This window comes from Castor canadensis, chromosome 12 (assembly GCF_047511655.1).
Source record: "Castor canadensis chromosome 12, mCasCan1.hap1v2, whole genome shotgun sequence".
NCBI lineage: Eukaryota > Metazoa > Chordata > Mammalia > Rodentia > Castoridae > Castor > Castor canadensis.
The window spans coordinates 84156072-84176702 of record NC_133397.1 but is presented as its reverse complement, the minus strand read 5'-3'; the positions used below and the strand labels follow the sequence as shown (position 1 = coordinate 84176702).

Here is a 20631-nt window from a genome sequence, read left to right as displayed (position 1 = left end):
TGCCTTAGCTGTGTCCCATAGGTTCCGGTAGGTTGTGTTTTCATTTTCATTGACTTCTAGGAACTTTTTAATTTCCTCTTTTATTGCATCAATGATCTATTCTTCATTAAGTAATGAGTTATTTAGTTTCCAGCTGTTTGCATGTTTTTTGTCTTTACTTTTGTTGTTGAGTTCTACTTTTACTGCATTGTGGTCAGATAGTATGCATGGTATTATTTCTATTTTCTTATATTTGCTGAGGCTTGCTTTGTGTCCTAGGATATGATCTATTTTGGAGAAGGTTCCATGGGCTGCTGAGAAGAATGTATATTGTGTAGAGGTTGGATGAAATGTTCTGTAGACATCTACTAGGTCCACTTGATCTATTGCATATTTTAGATCTTGGATTTCTTTATTGAGTTTTTGTTTGGATGACCTATCTATTGATGATAATGGAGTGTTAAAGTCTCCCACAACCACTGTGTTGGCGTTTATATATGCTTTTAGGTCTTTCAGGGTATGTTTGATGAAATTGGGTGCGTTGACATTGGGTGCGTACAGATTGATGATTATTATTTCCTTTTGGTCTATTTCCCCTTTTATTAGTATGGAATGTCCTTCTTTATCTCATTTGATCAATGTAGGTTTGAAGTCTACTTTGTCAGAGATAAGTATTGCTACTCCTGCTTGTTTTCGGGGGCCATTGGCTTGGTAAATCTTCTTCCAGCCTTTCATCCTAAGCATATGCTTATTTCTGTCGGTGAGATGAGTCTCCTGTAAGCAACAAATTGTTGGATCTTCTTTTTTAATCCATTTTGTCAAACGGTGTCTTTTGATGGGTGAATTAAGTCCATTAACATTAAGTGTTAGTACTGATAGGTATGTGGTGATTCCTGCCATTTAGTTATCTTAGTTGTTTGAAGGTTTGATTGTGTGTACCTAACTTGATGTTACTCTCTACTATCTTGCTTTTTCTTATCCTGTGGTTTGGTGCTGCCTGCCTTTTCATGGTTAAGTTGGGTGTCACTTTCTGTGTGCAGGATCCCTTGCAGAATCTTTTGTAATGGTGGCTTTGTGGTCACATATTGTTTTAGTTTCTGCTTATCATGGAATACTTTTATTGCTCCATCTATTTTGAATGATAGCTTTGCTGGGTAGAGTATCCTGGGGTTGAAGTTATTTTCATTCAGTGCCCGGAAGATCTCACCCCACGCTCTTCTTGCTTTTAATGTTTCTGTTGAGAAGTCTGCTGTGATTTTGATGGGTTTACCTTTGTATGTTACTTGTTTTTTCTCTCTTGCAGCCTTCAATATTCTTTCCTTAGTTTCTGAACTTGTTGTTTTAATGATGATATGTCGTGGAGTAGTTCTATTTTGATCTGGTCTGTTTGGTGTCCTGGAGGCCTCTTGCATTTGTATGGGAATATCTTTCTCTAGATTTGGGAAATTTTCCGTTATTATTTTGTTGAATATATTACGCATTCCCTTCACTTGCACCTCTTCTCCTTCTTCGATGCCCATGATTCTCAAGTTTGGTCTTTTGATGGAGTCAGTGAGTTCTTGCATTTTCTTTTCACAGGTCTTGAGTTGTTTAATTAATAGTTCTTCAGTTTTTCCTTTAATTACCATTTCATCTTCAAGTTCTGAGATTCTGTCTTCTGTTTGTTCTATTCTGCTGGATTGGCCTTCTGTTTTGTTTTGCAGTTCTGTTTCATTCTTTTTTCTGAGGTTTTCCATATCCTGGCTGTTTTCTTCTTTATTGTTGTCTATTTTTGTCCTGAGTTCATTTATCCATTTATTCATTGTGTTCTCTCTTTCACTTTGGTGTTTATACAGTGCTTCTATGGTTTCCTTTATTTCTTCTTTTGCTTTTTCAAATTCTCTATTTTTATTGTCTTGGAATTTCTTGAGTGTCTCCTGTACATTTTGGTTGACCCTATCCAGTATCATCTCTATAAAATTCTCATTGAGTACTTGTAGTATGTCTTCTTTTAAATTATTCTTGTGGGCTTCATTGGGTCCTTTGGCATAGTTTATCTTCATTTTGTTGGAGTCTGGCTCTGAGTTTCTGTTCTCTTCATTCCCCTCTGGTTCCTGTACTAATTTTTTGCTGTGGGGAAACTGGTTTCCTTGTTTTTTCTGTCTTCCTGTCATTGTCCTTGGTGTTGTTACTGTCCCTGTACTGTGTGTAATTAAGTATTTTCTAGCTTGTAATAATAACAATGGTAATATTGAGAATGGAAGAGTGAGCTGAGATGGAAAGCAAGAAGTTAAAGAAAAGGGGAAAACAAATATACAGACAAGAGGGAGAAAGCAGAACAAGGTATCAGACAAGAGAGTTTCAAAGGTATAAACAGGGAGTGTTAGTGTACTAATCGACAGTAAGCTGAACAGACAATAGAGAGACAGAGAGAGGATTGAAAATCAAAGATAAAAAAATAAAAAATAAGTATATGAAAGTAATATCTATTTATAAAAATGAATTAAAATAAAATGGAAAATAGAAAATTAAAAAAAAAAAAAAACCAAAAACCGCCAAGTTTATATGCAATGCAATTTCAGTCTTAATAATTTGGATGTCCGTCTCAATCTCCAGTCCTGGAGTTGGTGCCTCAGATGTTGTTCTGTAGTTGTCTCATCAAAGGGGATGCATAAAGTAGAACAAAACTACACTCACACTCACACAGAAGAAAAAAAAAAAAAAGCCCCACCAAGTGTCCCCAGTTCAAATGCAATACAGTTTCAGTAAGTTTTTCGGCTTGCAGGTGTAATTCAGTTGTTCTCTCATCAAAGGTAGGGAGAAAAAGAAAAAAAAGCGTCTGGAGGCAGTTCTGAGAGTGGTATCTGCAACTGTGGCTTGCCTGCCTGCTGCTCTCCGCCTGTAGCTGGCGGTGTTATTTATGCAGATCTCTGGGGTGAGCTTAGCACTCACCTGGTCCCACAGGCTTTGTTTGCTCAGAGTTCTCCTGTGCGGGAGCCTCTGCTACAGGCTTTCCCCTTTCCAAGCACTGGGAAAGGTAACTCTGTCCCGCCTTGTCAGGCCTGCGTGTTTATTTACAGTTCACGTGGGAAGTGGGTCTTCCCTCCTATCACAAGCGTCCCCGCTCCTGGTTGCTGGGCGTGCCCTGCTCCCGCCAGAGCCTCTCCGGCCCGCCCGGCTTGTTTATTTACAGTCCCGGGAAGGCTTCCCTTCCCCCAATCTTCAGCGCTCAGGGCGCCCCACCCTCCTTCCAGCATGTCTTAACTGTTCTTATTGCTTAGTACTCAGTTTCTCTTTTTTTTTTACCCGGGTGGAGGTCAGTCTGTCCAGGGGGCTATGCTGCTCTGACCCAGGCTTGTCTGTGGGGGAACCGCGGTACCGCAAAGCTCACCTGGTCCGCATCTTCCCAAGCCGTATGGGCGCCGGCCACTGGCGGCCCCGGGGGCCCTCCTGGTTTCTCTGTTTAATGTGAAGTGGAGATTCTCTGCACCAGCTGGAGGTGTGGAGGGGTCAAAGTTATGTCTCTTCTCAGTGATTATGCCTGCAAAGTGTGTCTCCAGCGTCTCTCCAAGATTTCACTATAGGAGGCTCGCTTTCTGCTTCCTACCTCTAGGCGCCATCTTGGAATTTTTTGAGGCTATTATAAATGGAATTGTTTTCATATATTCTTTCTCAGTTTGTTCATTATTAGTGTATAGAAATTCTAATGATTATTCTATGTTGATTTTATATCCTGCTACCTTGCTTTAGCTGTTGATGGTGTCTAGGAGCTTTTGAGTAGAGTTTTAGGTCTTTAAGGTATAGGATCATATCATCTGCAAATAGGGATATTTTGACAGTTTCTTTATCAATTTGTATTCCTTTTATTCCTTCTTCTTGCCTAATTGCTCTGGCTAGGAATTCCAGTACTATGTTGAATAGGAGTGGAGATAGTGGGCATCCTTGCCTAGTTCCTGATTTTAGAGGGAATGGTTTCAGTTTTTCTCTGTTAAGTATAATGCTGGCTGTAAGTTTGTCTTATATAGCTTTTATAATGTTGAGGTACTTTCCTTCTATTCCTAGTTTTCTTAGAGCTTTTATCGTGAAATGGTGGTGGATCTTATCAAAGGCTTTTTTTTTGCATCTATTGAGGTGATCAAGTGGTTTTTGTCTTTGCTTCTGTTAATGTGGTTTATTATGTTTATTGATTTACATATGTTGAACTATCCCTGCATTTCTGTGATGAAACCCACTTGGTTGTGGTGAATGATCTTTTGGATGTATTGTTGAATGTGTTTGCCTTTATTTTATTGAGGATTTTTGCATCAATTTTCATTAAGGAGATTGGCCTATAGTTCTCCTTTTTGGAGGTGTCTTTGCCTGGTTTTAGGATAAGTGTAATACTGGCTTCCTAAAATGTGTTAGGCAGTTTTCCTTCCCTTTCTATTTCGTGGAACAGTTTAAGGAGGGTTGGTATCAGTTCTTCTTTAAAGGTCTGATAGAATTCAGCAGAGAATCCATCAGGTCCTGGACTTTTCTTTTTGGGGAGACTCTTGATTGCTGCTTCAATTTCATTTTGTGTTATAGATCTATTCAGGTGATTAAGGTCCTCTTGGTTCAGGTTTGGATGATCATAAGTATTTAGAAATCTGTCCATTTTGTTAACATTTTTGAATTTATTTGAATATAGGTTCTCAAAGTAGTCTCTGATGATTTCCTGGACTTCCATGGTGTTTGTTGTTATCTCCCCTTTTGCATTCCTGATTTTACTAATTTGTGTTTTTTCTCTCCTCATTTTAGTCAGTTTTGCCAGGAGACTATTGATCTTTTTATTTTTTCAAAGAACCAAATTTTAATTTCTTTAATTCTTGGTATGGTTTTTTTGGTTTCTATTTCATTGATTTCAGCTCTTATTTTTATTATTTCTCTCTTTCTATTTATTTTGGGATTTGCTTGTTCTTATTTTTCTAGGAGTTTGAGATGTGTATCATTCGGTCATTGATTTGTGATCTTTCAGTCTTTTTAATATATGCACTCATGGCTATAAACTTTCCTCTCAGAACTGCCTTTGCTGTGTCCCATAGGTTATGGTAGGTTGTGTTTTCATTTTCATTGATTTCCAGGAACTTTTTAATTTCCTCTTTTATTTCATCAATATCCCATTGTTCATTAAGCAATGAGTTATTCAGTTTCCAGCTGTTTACATTTTTATGCATTTTTATTGCATTGTGATCAGATAGAATGCATGGTATAATTTCTATTTTCTTATATTTGCTGAGTGCCCTAGGATATGATCTGTTTTGGAGAAGGTTCCATGGGCTGCTGAGAAGAATGTATATTGTGTAGAAGTTGGATGAAATGTTCTGTAGACATCAAGTAGGTCCATTTGATCTATTGTATATTTTAGATCTGGGATTTCTTTATTGATTTTTTGTTTGGATGACCTATGTATTGATGATAATGGTGTGTTAAAGTCTCCCACGACCACAGTGTTGTAGTTAATATATGCTTTTAGGTCCTTCAGGGTATGTTTGATGAAATTGGGTGCATTGACATTGGGTTCATATAGGTTGATAATTGTTATTTTCTTTTGGTCTATTTCCCTTTTTATTAGTATGGAATGTCCTTCTTTATCTCACTTGATCAATGTAGGTTTGAAGTCTACTTTGTCAGAGATAAGTATTGTTATTCCTGCCTGTTTTGGGGGGCCATTGGCTTGGTAAGTCTTCTTCCAGCCTTTCATCCGAAGCCTATGCTTATTCCTGTTGGTGAGATGGGCCTCCTGTAAGCAACAAATTGTTGGATTTTCCTTTTTAATCCAGTTCATTAAATGGTGCCTTTTGATGGGGGAATTAAGTCCATTAACATTAAGTGTTAGTACTGATAGGTATGTGGTGATTCCTGTCATTTAGTTGTCTTAGTTGTTTGAAGGTTTGATTGCGTGTACCTAAGTTGAGGTTACTCTCTACTTTCTTGCTTTTTCTTTTCCTATAGTTTGGTGTGTATGTCCTTTCATGGTTATGTTGGGTTTCACTTTCTGTGTGCAGAATCCCTTGAAGAATCTTTTGTAGTGGTGGCTTTGTGGTCACATATTGTTTTAGTTTCTGCTTATCATGGAAGACTTTTATTGCTCCATCTATTTTGAATGATAGTTTTGCTGGGTAGAGTATCCTGGGGTTGAATTATTTTCATTCAGTGCCTGGAAGACCTCTCCCCAAGCTCTTCTTGCTTTTAATGTTTCTGTTGAGAAGTCTGCTGTGATTTTGATGGGTTTACCTTTGTATGTTATTTGTTTTTTCTCTCTTACAGCCTTCAATATTTTTTCTCACGTCTCTGTACTTGTTTTTTTAATGATAATATGCCGTTTGGTAGTTCTATTTTGGTTAGGTCTGTTTTGTGTTCTGGAGATCTCTTGCACCTGTATGGACATAGATTTCTCTAGATTTGGGAAATTTTCTGTAAGTATTTTGTTGAATATATTACGCATTTCATTTGCTTGCACCTCTTCTCCTTCTTCGATGCCCATGATTCTCAGGTTTGGTCTTTTGATGGAGTCGGTGAGTTCTTGCATTTTCTTTTCACAGGTCTTGAGTTGTTTAACTAATAGTTCTTTGGTTTTTCCTTTAATTACCATTTCATCTTTGAGTTCTGAGATTCTGTCTTCTGCTTGTTCTATTCTGCTGGATTGGCCTTCCATTTTGTTTTGCAGTTCTGTTTCATTCTTTTTTTCTGAGGTTTTCCATATCCTGAGTCGTTTCCTCTTTAATATTGTCTATTTTCACCCTGAGTTCATTTATCTCTTTTTTTTATCATGTTCTTTGTTTCACTTTGGTGTTTATACAGTGCTTCTATAGTTTCTTTTTATTTGTTCTTGTGCTTTCTCAAATTTTCTATTTTTGTTGTCTTGGAATTTCTTGGGTGTCTCCTGTACATTTTGGTTGACCATATCCAGTATCATCTCTATAAAATTCTCATCGAGTACCTGTAGTATTTCTTCTTTCAGATTATTCTTGTGGGCTTCATTGGGTTCTTTGGCATAGTTTATCTTCATTTTGTTGGAGTCTGGATCTGAGTATCTGTTTTCTTCATTGCCCTCTGGGTGCTGTACTAATTTATTACTGGGGAGAAACTGGTTTCCTTCTTTTTTCCATTTTCCCATCACTGCCCTGGCTATTGTTACTGTCCTTGTACTGTGTGCAATTAAGTATTTTCTAGCTTGTAATAATAACAATGGTGACATTTAGAATGGAAGGGTGAGAGGAGATGGAAAGCAAAGAAGGTAAAGAAAAAGGGAAAAACAAAGAAACAAACAAACAACTGAAGAAAACCCAAACAACAGAAAAAAAAAAACCAGTGCCAAAGAAATAAGCAGGGAGAGATCGTCTACTAATCAACAGTAAGCTAAACAGGCATTAGAGAGACAGAGAGAGGATAAAAAAAAAATCTCCAAGTTCAAATGCAATAAAGTTTCAGTCTGAATAATTTTGGTGTTAGTCCCTCAGCCTCCAATCTTGTAGATGATGTCTCAGAAGTAGTTATGTTGTTGTCCCATCAAAGGGGAAAAAAACAAAGAACAAAACAAACAAAAAACAAAAACAAAACCAAACAAAATATCCCAAATTCAAATGCAATACAGTTTCTGTTAGTCCTTCAGCATGCAGTTGTAGTTCAGTAATTGTCTCATCAAAGGAAGAGAAAAAACAAAAGAGTTTGGAGACAGTTCTATGAATGGCTATCTGAGGCTGCAGCTCACCTGCCCGCTGTTGACAGCCAGCTGTTGCTGGAGGCTTTATTGATTGCAGATCTCAGAAGTGAGATTATCACTTACCTAGCCCCACAGAATTTGTTTATTTAGAGTTCTCCTGGGCGCTACCGCCACTGTTATAACTTTCCTCTCTCCAAGCACACTGGGGGAGGTGGCGCTACACTGGCATTCTCCAGCTGGCTTGTTTATTTACAGTTCGTGTGGGAAGTGCCCCTTCCCCACTTTCCAGTGGAGCTTTCCTCACAACAGCCACTGTTGAAAGCTTTCCCGCTCCAAGGTTGCTGGGTGGGGGCTGCCACTCTTACCTTCTCCGGCTGGCTTGTTTATTTAAAGTCCCATGAGGGATTGCTCCTTCCCCCCTCTTCAGCACTCAGGGCACTCCACCCTCTTCACTACATGTCTTTTGTTGTTGTTGTTTATTATTCAGTTTGGGTTGTTTTCTCTTTTTTCCCTAGGTGGGGGTCAGTCTGTCCAGGGGGCTATTCTGATCTGGCCCAGGGTTGTCTGTGGGAGTACCACTTGCTGCTTAGCACACCTGGTGGTCTTCTTCTCTTGAGCCAGTAGAAGATGGCATCTGGTGGTGCAGGAGCCCTCCTGGTTTCTCCATTTAATGTGAAGTGGAGATGATATGAGCAGGCTGGGGGTGTGGAGGAGTCAGAATTTTGCCTCTTCTTGGTGGTTTTTCCTGCAAGGTGTTTCTCCAGTGTCTCTCCAAGATTTTACTTTAGGAAGCACACTTTCTGCTTCCTCCCTCTAGTCACCATCTTGGAATCTCTTCGATTCCCTCACTCTGTCTTTTAATAGAATTTAATCCATTTACATTCAAAGTAATTATTGGCAGGTAAGATCTCACTACAAGTATTATGTAACTTGTTTTTTACTTTTGTTGTATTTTCTTTCTTCCTCTCTTACAGTCTTCCTTAGTACTTAAGTGAATTACTCTAGTAGTGTGTTTTATAAGTTTTTAAAATTATTTTTGTTGTGTATATTATAAAAGTTTTGCTTTGTGGTTAACATGAAACTTACAAAGAACATCTTTTGATTTTAATAAGCTGTTTTGAAATGATAGCAACTAAACATGATGATAAAGATAATAACAGAAACAAACAAACAAGAGAAAATGTATGCTGTGGTTTGGGTAAGTGTTCTCCAAAGGCCTGCAAGTTAAAGGCTTGGTTATTAGCCCGTGGAACTATTGGGAGGTAGTGGAGGTGGGGCCTAATTGGAAACCTTCCAGTCATACAGGGGTGTGCCCTTGAAGGGGATATTGGGAGCCCAGGCCTCTGCACATGTTCTCTCTTTTTGCTCTCTCTCTCTCTCTCTCTCTCTCTCTCTCTCTCTCTCTCTCTCTCTCTCTCTCTTTCCCCCTGCTTCTTTGCTGCCATGAGAGGATCAACTTTCTCTACCATGGTGTGCTGCCTCACCACACCTGAAAGCAATGGGGCCAAACTCATAGCTGGAACCTCTAAATGTAGCGAAATAAGTTTTTCCTCTTTTTAAGTTGATTGTCTCATGTATTTGTTACAATAGAAAGCTCACTAACACAGTATGCTAAGAAAACTCTATACCTGCAAGAATTCCACCCACATTTTGAATTGTTGATGCCCCAATTTACATCTTTCTGTATTGCCTTTTAAAATATTAATGTGATTATAACTATTATTCTTAATTGTTTCATTTTATCATCTTCATGCTAAAGATAAGAATCATTTTCTCATCATGCTAGGAACAACATTCTTTGTTGACATTTTTTTCCTTTAATACTGCAAAAATTTCATGCCACTCTTTCCTAGTATGTAAGGTTTCTACTGAGAAATCTGCTGTTAAGCAAATGGGGACACCCCCAAGTTTTATTTATTTCTTTTCTCTGGCAGTCTTGAGAATCTTATCTTTATCTTTCACTTTTGAGAGCTTGATTACAAGATGTCATGTGGTAGACTTGGTTGAGTTAAACTTGACTGGTGACCTTTAATTTCTGGTATCTGGCTATTATACTTTTTTCTAGGTTTGGAAAATTTTCTGTTATTATTTCTTTAAATAAGCTTTCTACCCCTTTGACATTCTGAAGTCCTCCTTGAACCCAAATAATACAATTATTTGTTTTTGTAATACTGTCCCAAAGTTCCTATGAGATTTCTTCATTTCACTTCATTCTTTTTTCTCCAACTGTGTGTTTTCAAATAGCTTGCCTTCACACTCACTAAGTCTTTTATTTATTTGATCTGTCCTGCTATTTATGCCTTCAACCATGTTTATAATTTCACTTAGTATTCAGCTCAAGAATTTGTTTCATTTTTTTACAGTTTGCTTCCATCTCTTCAATTGTTTCTGCTAGAGTGTTGAAATGTTTCCCTATGTTTTCTTTAAGCCCATTGAGCTTTCTTAAAACAGCTGTTTTAAATTTTCTGAGAGTTCTTTCATACAGGTTACTATATGGTCAGTTTCTAGCACGTTATTAGGTGAGGTAATGGTTTTGTGAAAGCCCTTGATGCTTGTTTTATATCCAAAGTTATCTGGGGATTGAAGGATTAAGTGTTTATTTCAAACTTCCTTATATGTCTTTGTTTGTACCTGTCTTCCCAGCAATTCTAGACAGGCAGATTATATTTTTCCTTCAGGCTACAGTTGCTTCCACTACTTCAACTTTGGAAAGTATCCAAGTCCAGATTAGCCATGAGTCCACTACTGGTATGTCGTCATTCTTTTAGCACTAGAGGGCAATCCAAGTCCAGGTTTCTCCCAAATATACTATTGGTGCATTGTTCTGAAAGAACTAGAGGAGTACCTAAAAAGAATTATCTGTCCTCACAAACCTTTCCTTGGGGCTAAGGTAGGCTCAGAAGTTTTATCCAATTTACTGGCCTATGATCAGGCATTAGGGAATTCTATCTGCCTCTGAGCAGAGTCACCAAGAATGGCCCAGTCCTGGGCTCCTATATCAAACCTGTAGCTGCCAATGAAATGAAAGTGGATTATACCCTGATCCAACAGCCTGGCAAGACGAGCACAAACTGGTGTAAGACCAAGTCTCCCCACTGCTGTGGACTGCCTCTTGAGACTCATGGCTCAAGACCATTGCAACCAGTCTCAGGTAATGCTAGCTTGAATAGGAGCCTAATATCATAGGGTGGTATGTCTTCCCCTGGCCCTGGAGCTGCTCTAGAGGCTTTATCCACAGACAGGCCTGGGGATGGAGATCATTAGGATCTGCCCAGTATTAGATTTCACCACCTTAGCACTAAGTTCCAGAACAAAAATCTTAGGATTACTATTTTATCCTACTCCATCAAATGGGGTCTTGTACTGTGCTGTGCTGTTTGAGGTTGAGGTAGTGTTGGTGAAGGCAGTCCCATGGCCATGTAGGCTGACACTAAACTGGGCTGTGCCTGAGTCTCACAGCTTCAAGGGCCTGTGCACTATCAGAAACTTGCCCATGCAGGCCCAAACTCAAGTCTGTCTCACTAGAGTGTAGTCTCTGTCTGGTACTGGGGCAACTCTTGAGCTCCATCTATAAGCACTGGCCTGGTAATTGCTGTAATATCCAGGGATAATGGGTGGTGGAAACAGTCCTTTGTTCACCAAGAGGGAGTTCACTTGAGTCTTATAGTAATAGGGGCATGTGCAGCCTTGGAAGGAGGGCAGGTGTGTCCTGGGCCCACTCCAAGCCTGGAAATAATTCAGGGCAGAACTTGAATCTGTCCCATCAGCATGCAGGTCTCTGACTGATGTTGGGATCAGTTTAGATGCTCTGTCTGTGGCTCTGGCCTGTGTACAAGTTTCTACCAGGTTCTGGGTCTTACCACCACAGCAGGCCTGGGACTAAGCCCAAAGGCAAAGCCCTCTGCTAGGTTTGTGCCCTGCTCCCCAGCAAGTGGAGTCTTGTTCTCCACTCTTCTGCCAAGAGTGTGCAAGGTGTGGTGGAGGCAGTCAGCCACCTGGTCTAACACAGTTCCCGCTGCACAGTCTGCAAGTATTGGCCTGATGATAGGTGTAGTAGGGCTTTGCCAAGTGCTGGGTTTCACTATGACATGTTAGCTATTTTTACTAGGGTTCAAGTCTAAGGCTTGGACTTAACAGTGGGCTCCTTAGAGTTGGAGGAGGGGTGACACAGTCAACTTTTTCTTTCATGCCTTCTTCAATATGTGTTTTTGTCATACTAAAAGCAGTCACTATGGTCTCTTACCCAATTTCCTTAGCTCTTGTGAAAATAGTTTGGTGTGTCCATTGGGAGACAATTACAAGAGGTTCTTAACTCAGCTCCCATCTTGCTCTGCCTCTCTCTGTCAGTTTTGATTGACTGATTTTTCTCCTTATTAAGGGTCATATTTTCCAGCTTCTTTTCATCCCTGGTAATCTTTGATTGAATGCTAATCATTGTGAATTTTATCTTGTTGGGTACTGTATGGTTTTGCATTCCTATAAATCTTTTTGAGCTTTGTTCTGAGATGCAGTTATGTTACCAAGAAACAATTTGTTCTTGTGTCTTGTTTTGATGATTTCCTAGTTTGATGATTTCCTCAGTTTAAAGCTAATCATTGCCCATTTTACTAAGGCAAGATTTTTACTAAGGTAAGAACAAGCTCTATTTCTGAGTCTGCGTGAACTCAATGCCTTTTTCTTCAAATTCTTTTCAATAGCTCCTTTCCCCAGTGTCGGGATTCACATGATGATCAGTACTCAAATGAATCTGCTGAAGATTTTTCTCCTCTCTGGCATTTTGTGCTATGAATTGTAGCTGTGTTGGTCTCTCCAGACTCAGTTCTATCTCCCAAACTCAAGAAGTTTGCTGTGCTCTCCTTGGTCTCTTGCTCCATGCACCATGACATGTAAACTCTCTCAAGGAAGTCAGCTGGGAGAATCTACAGCTCACTTAGTTTTTGTGCTGTATCTCATGGATTTTTAGCCTTTGTTGCTTGGTGTTGAGTGTGTTTACAAATGTTGTTTTGTATATTTTTGTCAATTTTTTCCTATTCTTGGGAATTAAAAGAGGTCAAAATGACCAGTTCTTGGCCATACCATCTTCTCATCCCAAGCATCAGGTTGGGGAGAAGGAACATGGGGAAGGCTATCCCCATGTGTAATCAACTGAAGGTTCCCCATGGAATGAATGGCACCTGGCCAATATGCCCCTTCCCCTTTCCCACTGGCTGCCCTCTGTCCTGAGGCCTTGAGTAGTCAACTTGAAGGAATGGCCACTGCCTTCCCACAAAGCAGACATAGGATCTTAGACTAAGTCAAACTTTGCCTCACTAACACTATGTTGTGGGTAGGAACAGGAGCATACCAGATACTCAACATGCAAATACTGGGGCCAAATCAAGGTTATAAAAGCTTAGATGATTACCCAGTAAGAGGAATAGTTCTGACAAAGTTTTCCTTTTAAAATATAAATAGTGTATTCAAAATATTTTTTTTGAAAAATGTCTGCTTAGTGTTATTTCAGTTTTTAGATTTGGGGATGTGTATATGTTATATTGAAACAAAGATCATTGTCCAAATTCAGAGGCCCATAGTTCTTCCATTTCCTTAGGAAATAACATATAAAACCTTCTATTAATCCTTAAAACTAACTATGCCAAACTTAAATATTCCCTGTGTTATTTTCTTGGGCTTCCATATCACTGACTGGGTGACTTAAGCAACAGAAATTTATTTTCTCAAGTTTCTGGAAACTGGGAAACCAAGACGAAGGCGCTGGAAGTCTTGGTTTCTGGTGAAGCCTTTATTCCTAGCTGACTGTCACTATGTCCTCACATGGTACTTGTGGAAGAAAAGAGCTCTCAGATGTTTCTCCCTCTTCCTATGAAGACAGTAATACTATTAGATTAGGGTCCCACCCTTATGGTCACACTTAACTTTAATTGCTTCCTGAAAGGCCCTATCTCCAAATACAGTCATATGGGGTTGGAATTTCAACATATGAATTTGGGGGACACAATTCAGTCCATAGCACTCCCACAAAAAAAACACCTTAGCAGCAGGATCACCATCCTCCTTGTCTGGCAGAGGTATTTACTTGGTCTGAGTCCCTTGCTTAATTTTCATTTCTAAGGATGACTGGGGACTCTCCTAGTTTTTGGGTGTGGTGTCCCTTCAAGTGAGCAGCAATTCCAGACAAACATGGCTGGTCCTTCCTTTGGAGCCTCCAGAGAGGTGGTAAAGCAACCAGATTCTGGTGCTCCATCCCACACTGGGCACTCAGTCACAGGAAAAAAATTCACTGTCACCAGGACTCTATCAAGTCACTCTTGGCAAGCTTGCCCACGCCTAAACCCCTCCCTTCCTCCCTTTACACATATCCTTGTCCCCATTTCTCCTCTTTCAACACATCTTTGTTCCCACCCAGCCTGGTAGTCCATGGGCACCTCTGTTACAGGGGGCACTGTGGCCTTGCAGTGGTTCTAAGCTTTGCTGTCTGTTAGGCTCACCTGGGGAATGCGCAAAAATCCCAGTGTCATTCCATATGAATTAAATCAGAATGTCTTAAGGTAGGAGGTAGACATCATTATTTTTATAGATGGAGTAGATTTTAAATCCAAGCTTTATCACTTCCTATCAATGTGGCCTTGGGCAAGTTACTTAATCCAAATTGGAGAAAATAATGTAGTAGAACCTTTCTCCTAAGATTGTGGTAAGAATTAGATGAGTTAATGTGTGAAAGAGCCTAGAACGGTGCCTGATATGGAAGGTATGTGCTTCTACTGTTCACTATTGTTATTTCCAGGAATAGCAGTAGAGAGGAAAGCCCTCCACTAATTCAGGAATTCACATAGGAGGACCAGTCTACCCACACCCCTGAATGAGAAAGGGAAAAGAACAAGCTGGCATTTCTCAAGTGCCTGCATAGCACCAAACACACAATTTTATTTCATTTTTATAGCAGTCCCTCCAATTGATATCATTATAGTCCCTTAACAGAAGAGCAAATTAAGACAGAAAGAGATTAACTCAGGTTAATCTACTAATGAGTTTGGGATTTATAACTAAGTCTTTCTCACTCCAAAACTCAGGCCCTTTGTTATGAAAAATGCTTTAGCTGATGGAGTGGGTGGGGGGAGAAATGGGGACGTGGATACTTTTCAATGTCATTCATAATAAAAACACCTCGAGCTTGCTTTTATGGTGAAGTGGGGCTAGAGCACATCTAACACCAGGCCAGAGCTTTGATGTTTTTCAGGATAGGATAGATGTGATGTAATTAAAAATGAAGAAAGTGATGATCCGATGAACGCTGCATCACTGTTAACTTTCTTTTACAAATATAACTAGGCAAGAAAGTGTCTGTTCTACATTTTGGTTCAAAACCAGATTATACATTTGCTGACTGTTGTGACTATGGGCCAAGGACTTAATTCCTTGGTGCCTCAGCTTTCTTACCTGCCAAATGGGGACAATAATAGCAACTCCCTCTAAAGTTATGAGGATTAAATGAACGAAATTTGAGCTTAGTCCTTAGGGCAACACCTGACACATAAGTCCTCACTAAATGGTCATCATCATTGTGGTCATTACCATTCAGAGAGAGTGAATCAGTCATGTGAGCTCTAAAATTTCAAGTGGCTATTCCCAATTACAAAGAAGAGCTCTAGGCTAAAGACCAAGAAATGCAAGTGGACATTAGTCCTCTCTTTTTAATATTACTAATACAAATGCATACTTACCCTATCCCTTCCAGACAAACACCCCATGTTTCTTCCCTGGCCTGAGCCCCCTTTCTGCAGTGAGGTTCTTCAAAAAAAGGAGATGGACTTAAATAAGAATTGAAAGGATGAATGTAGCCTTCCTGGTAGTTATCTGAGGGTGCATGGATGACTGCTTGCCCCAGTCATTTTGAGTATGAGCAGTCTGCAGGAAGGGCCAATGTTGATGACCTGATCACTGAGTTCTCCTTTGCTCTTTATGGTTCCTTGAAGAACACAAGCCTCTTCATAGATTCTCCCCTTGGCCAAATTTGAGTCAGGCTCCTCTGTGTCCTCTTCTCAACTGGTCCCCAACCTTTAGACTTCTGTGCAGTGTCTGAATATCTGCGCTTTGGCCAAATGCTGCTAAATCTGATCACCCTTGGTATTTCATCAAGCTCCTCACCACCACCACCACTCCTGCCCTGGAAGTGTCAGATTACCGAACCTGCCTTCAGCAAGAATCCTGCTGTTAGGCTATGCAGCATCCTCCTTAGCAGTGAGATCTCTTCTTAATAATTTTCCATCTACTGCCCCCCATACCCCAGTTCTGTGGCTATAAATTCCCATTGTTCATGTTGTACTCAGAATTGAGCCCCCATTCTGGACTCAGACCTATTTTCTTGCAACAGTTCCTAAAGAAGCATCTCTGATTCTTCTTTGAGAATCTACACATGTGTGCACATACATGTACACACATAACTCTGGGGGGTGCTCCCCAAAAGCTCCTCAGAGCTGAGCTAAGAACCTCTCTCTGGTTAGGAATATGGAACCACCCCCATCCCCAGCTACTAATATTTATGGCTTTTTTACCCTAGGGACCATAAACAGCACCCACCATTGTCTATTAGAGCCACCAGCCTCTGGACCTGGGCCAGTGTGCTGCAGGCTTCCTCCATCTCTCTCCAGATGAGATACACATCCTCTCTGACTCCAGCCCCTGGAAAGGAAAGTACAGTGTGAGCAGCCAGGTAGGACAGGCCCCAGAACTCTCCTGTGGTCCCAGCAAGCCTGGTACATTCTAACTGAAATTCTAGGACATTTCTGAACATCCAAGTTTATTTTCCCTACTAATCTCTTTCTGAGAATCAGAACTGAAACCCCCAAGGCAGTGCCAACACCTCCAGAAACCATAAGTGCAGACTTTAGAGTGTAATAAATTATTGTAAATATTTGCAGCAGCCAGAATATTTTAAGATAAATTATAGCTGATAGTCAAATAAGGAATAAAAATAGCAAAGCCATCTAATAAAAGCCAGGGTCACCATTGTTATTATGTGTCTGTTGGGGGGGGAGGATATTCAACAGTACATAAAAACAACAAACTCTAATTCTTTCTTGATTTAGGTTTCCTCTTCTTTGATAACACTGTTACAAGTCTTTCTTTTAATCAAACAATGCTTCTTTGGCCTTGTTTTCTAGACCTTTGCTCTTTTATTAAATGGGTTGTTTGGCTGTATGACATTTTTTAATGACATGACTTAATTAATATAGATTGCTAGAGTAAGTAGTAAAAGGTTAATCTGGTTAAAGCATGATATATACATGTCTGAAATTCCAAGATGAACCCCCCTTGAACTATCAGTATACACTTAAAAGTGAAGAACAGGAAGGTAAAACAGGTCTTGTCCAGGGATGGGTAGCAGTGGGAGTGGCGAGGGCATAAGGAAAGGGTGAAGGAGGGCGAATATCGTGGGTTTATTTTGTATTCATGTATGAAAATAAGAACAATGAAACCTGTTGAAACTGTCCTAAGAAGGGGGAGGTAGATGAGGGAGAAGGATGGAGGGGGTGAATTTAATTCAGATATATTGTAAACACATATGTAAATGTAACAGTTATCCACCCACCCCCCGTACAACTATTATATGCTAGTTAAAAAACATTTAAAATATATAGAGATAGCTATATCTCTCAGTGACTCAATCAAAATGTATTCTGTGGGTAAGCAGTACAGGCCTGTACTGAAAGCTCTGCCTTCATCCAGGTTGGGCCCTGTCAGTAGTCTCCAGAGGTTAAGGAGGTGTGGGGGCAGGGAAAAATGGATGTGATGATCAAAGTACACTTAAAGTACTCTTAACTGTATCAAAGTCAAGATCTGGGTGTGAAGATGCACTGTGATTTTGCAAGATGTTACTGAGAGGGAAGTTAAATAAAGGGTAGTCAGGTAACTCCGTGCTGTTTCTTATAATTGTATGCAGATCTATAATTATCTCAAAATAAAAAATTTAACTTAAAATTTTTTAAATGTTTTAAGTTCATGCTCTTTCTATCTTGCTTTACCATCACAGCACATCTTTTTGTCCTGAGAGTCATCTCAGCATTCAAGATGATTTCTAGAATGTCAAGCAGCACATCCAGATTAGAGTCCAAAGCCTGGAAGGACACTGGAAGGACCAATAATCTCAACCTCCGGTAGAGTCAGTCCTCTTAGCACACTTCTCAGAAGTCCCACATGACAGCTTCTTTCCTTAACCAGAGCCAGAGCCTTGTCACAGGCCCCTCCGGCTGCAAGGGAAACTGGGAAATGTAGCTCCTCAGAAGGACACCCTGCAGCCCTAAGTAGACGTGAGGCTATGTCCTACAGAGAAAGGGAGTGGCAGTTGGCAGATTCTGCCACACCACTGAGGCCTGTTCTGTTGCCAGGGCACCCAGCAGTGTCAACCTGGACATCTGGAGCTTGTGGCTCCTTCTCAGCCCCATTTTGTTGCTGTTGACAACTCATCAGATCTGCATCAAATCATGGTCAAAACTGCTCCCTCCCTCCTTACCAACTGGTTGACTGCCTATTCTGAATGCCCCTTAAGAGGGAGCAAGAAGGAATCTTTATTGTCCTACTGTCAAGTCAGAAACATCAGTAGTTTCTCTTAAAGAAGCAAAAAAAGGTAGGACAATTTCAGGAGGGCTTATGAATGCTGATGACAGATGGCCTTAGCTGTGGCTCTTCCTGCCCCCTACCTAGCTAAGCTTCCACAGCTCTTGACCAGAGCTTGCTATCGTGAGACCCATGGTGAGCCCAGGAGGCCACCATGGCTCGAAGACACCACTCCCCTATTTTCAATGGCATCTTTGGGACCAGCCACAAGCTTAGCACTACTTAGGACATCACTGCAGGGGAGCAGGTAATAGGAATCCCTGCTCTGGAGGTTACTTCCAAAAATATGGTCATCAGACAAGGATTCAGAAGATGTTTTCTCTGGTTTAAAACTCCATTCCAGTAAAAGCTCATTTAAAAACACTCTATTTCACAGACTATAACTCAGAGATCAATGATAATATTATCCCTAAAGGCAATAGCTGAGTCCGAACACTCCAAAGATAAAATACCTTTGGGGGATACCCAAAGATTACATGTTTGGCATTGTGCTTTTGCCTTTCTAAACATTTTTTTCATTTCTCCTCACCACAACTCTGTACATATTTTCTTAGCCCTGAGTAAACTGAGGCAGGGTGAATTGTCCAAGGTCACACCAATACATGGCAGAGCAGGGAGTGAAAGCCAGGTGGGTGTGACTACACCAACTCAGCTGCCTGCACGGTTGCCTAGGAACTAGGATGATTAGGAAGTGGCTCTGCAGCCCTCCACCAGCTGTCCATGAAACCCCACTGCCCAAGCCTGTCTATATACTATTCCACAGAGGCCTGGATTCCATAATCACACGGCGTGGGACCATCACTCAGTGTTGGGGACATGCCAGGAGATTTATCCACCCAGAGCCAAAGAACTGACTTTAAGCCACCAAGAAAGAGTAGTAGACCAGGGTCCATGTCTCAGACTTTTAAAACGCAGTCAAGAAGGGCAGGGCAGACACAAATAACCCGGCTGAAGGTGGCTAGCTCAAGTGAGAGGGTATTAAGAGCTTTCTTCCTGAAGAAGCAAGTGACAAGTCCTGACAGAAATGGATGGTCAGCATCGCTTTGCAGCCATCCGGAGCCCAAGGAGTGAAACCTGATGTGTGCTGAGCTCCATGTTGGAACTCCAAAAATATCGCACACTGCTGCTAAATGCGGACTATAATCCCACAGGACTCCTGACTGCTGTGAAACCAAGACTGGTGTCTGGTTGCCTGCTTTGGTGTGGAGGTGTTAAGTAGCGGATTCTCTCTTTAAAAGTTTCAAATGAGACAAGGCTTTCCTCCACACACATGCGTAACATCTCAAGAGCAAGTATTCCACAGGTCAGCATCAAAGGCAAAGCTTCCAAGGAAATACAGTTAGCTCTTGATCACTGAGGGACAGGGAAGTGTGCCTCAGGGGTAGTGGTGATGGGGACATATTCTCTGTGTAGGCAGAAGCTAGATCATCACTACACTGTGCTCAGGCATCTATGGACTGCTGCGTGCACTGGTGATCAGAAAAGCAAAACAACTTTAACCTGTCCATTTAATTAGCTTTCCTTTAAAAAGAAACCAACCAAACAAAATATCTGGTGAAAAAGAAAAACAAGGGTCCATAAAAGCATAACTTAGAATGCATAAGTTTAATTTCAAGTTACTGCCCAGGCAGTGAGGAGGGGCTATCATTTTTATCAGGGTTTCTTCCAAGGGATTTAGCTGGGATAGCCAAGAGTCACTGCTGAGGAAGAGAGCCTCACAGGAAATACAAGAGGATAGAGGACAAGGCACAGGAAATCTCAGTGTCAGAGGACTCTGGGAATTTGAAATTCTCTAGAGTAAACTTTGTATATCTTGACCACCAAGAAATAAGATAGTTGAGGTCTGCCTTACTCAGAAGCAGAATGTTCATCTGTAGAGACATCCAAGAAGACTCAAAGAGTCTCCAACCCATGGCTTCCACCTGTACCAACCTCCAACGTATGTATGCCGTAAAGCAATAATTTGAAGGCTTGTGTTAAAATGCCAACATCCCCTGGGAGTGAGGTCACCTGAAACTACTGTTTTTCATTTGGACCTGGTACTGACTTGTCCAACTGGTTGCTGTGACAAGTGAAACGTGACCCAGGACAGTTACATTTTGATATGACAAAAGAAAGAGTTCACAGAGCACCTGCTGCCAAGGATCTCTCTGTCAAATTCTCTGCATCTCACATAGAGGATAAAGCCTGGTTGGAACAATCCAGTTGATTAACAGATTCATTTAGCAAAGATGTGCCAAGCACCTACTATGTTGGGTGGGCACTGGTGCCTCTGGGGATCCAGCAGTGAACAGGTAAGCTGGACTGAGTCCAGGGTTCAAGGTCTCCCACTATGCTCCCCCAACTCTGCCCTTATGATCCTGGACTCCCAGTCT

The 20631-nt window shown here is 40.7% G+C and overlaps 1 protein-coding gene across 1 annotated transcript in view; it reads right to left on the bottom strand.

The window, feature by feature from the left end:
• Window positions 1-20631, bottom strand: part of Vwa3b (von Willebrand factor A domain containing 3B) — a 225483-nt gene that overhangs the window by 136563 nt on the left and 68289 nt on the right. The window contains exon 7 of the mRNA XM_074050295.1: window positions 16220-16321. Coding sequence (XP_073906396.1) covers window positions 16220-16321 — 102 coding nt within the window. The remainder of the gene's footprint in view (window positions 1-16219; window positions 16322-20631) is intronic.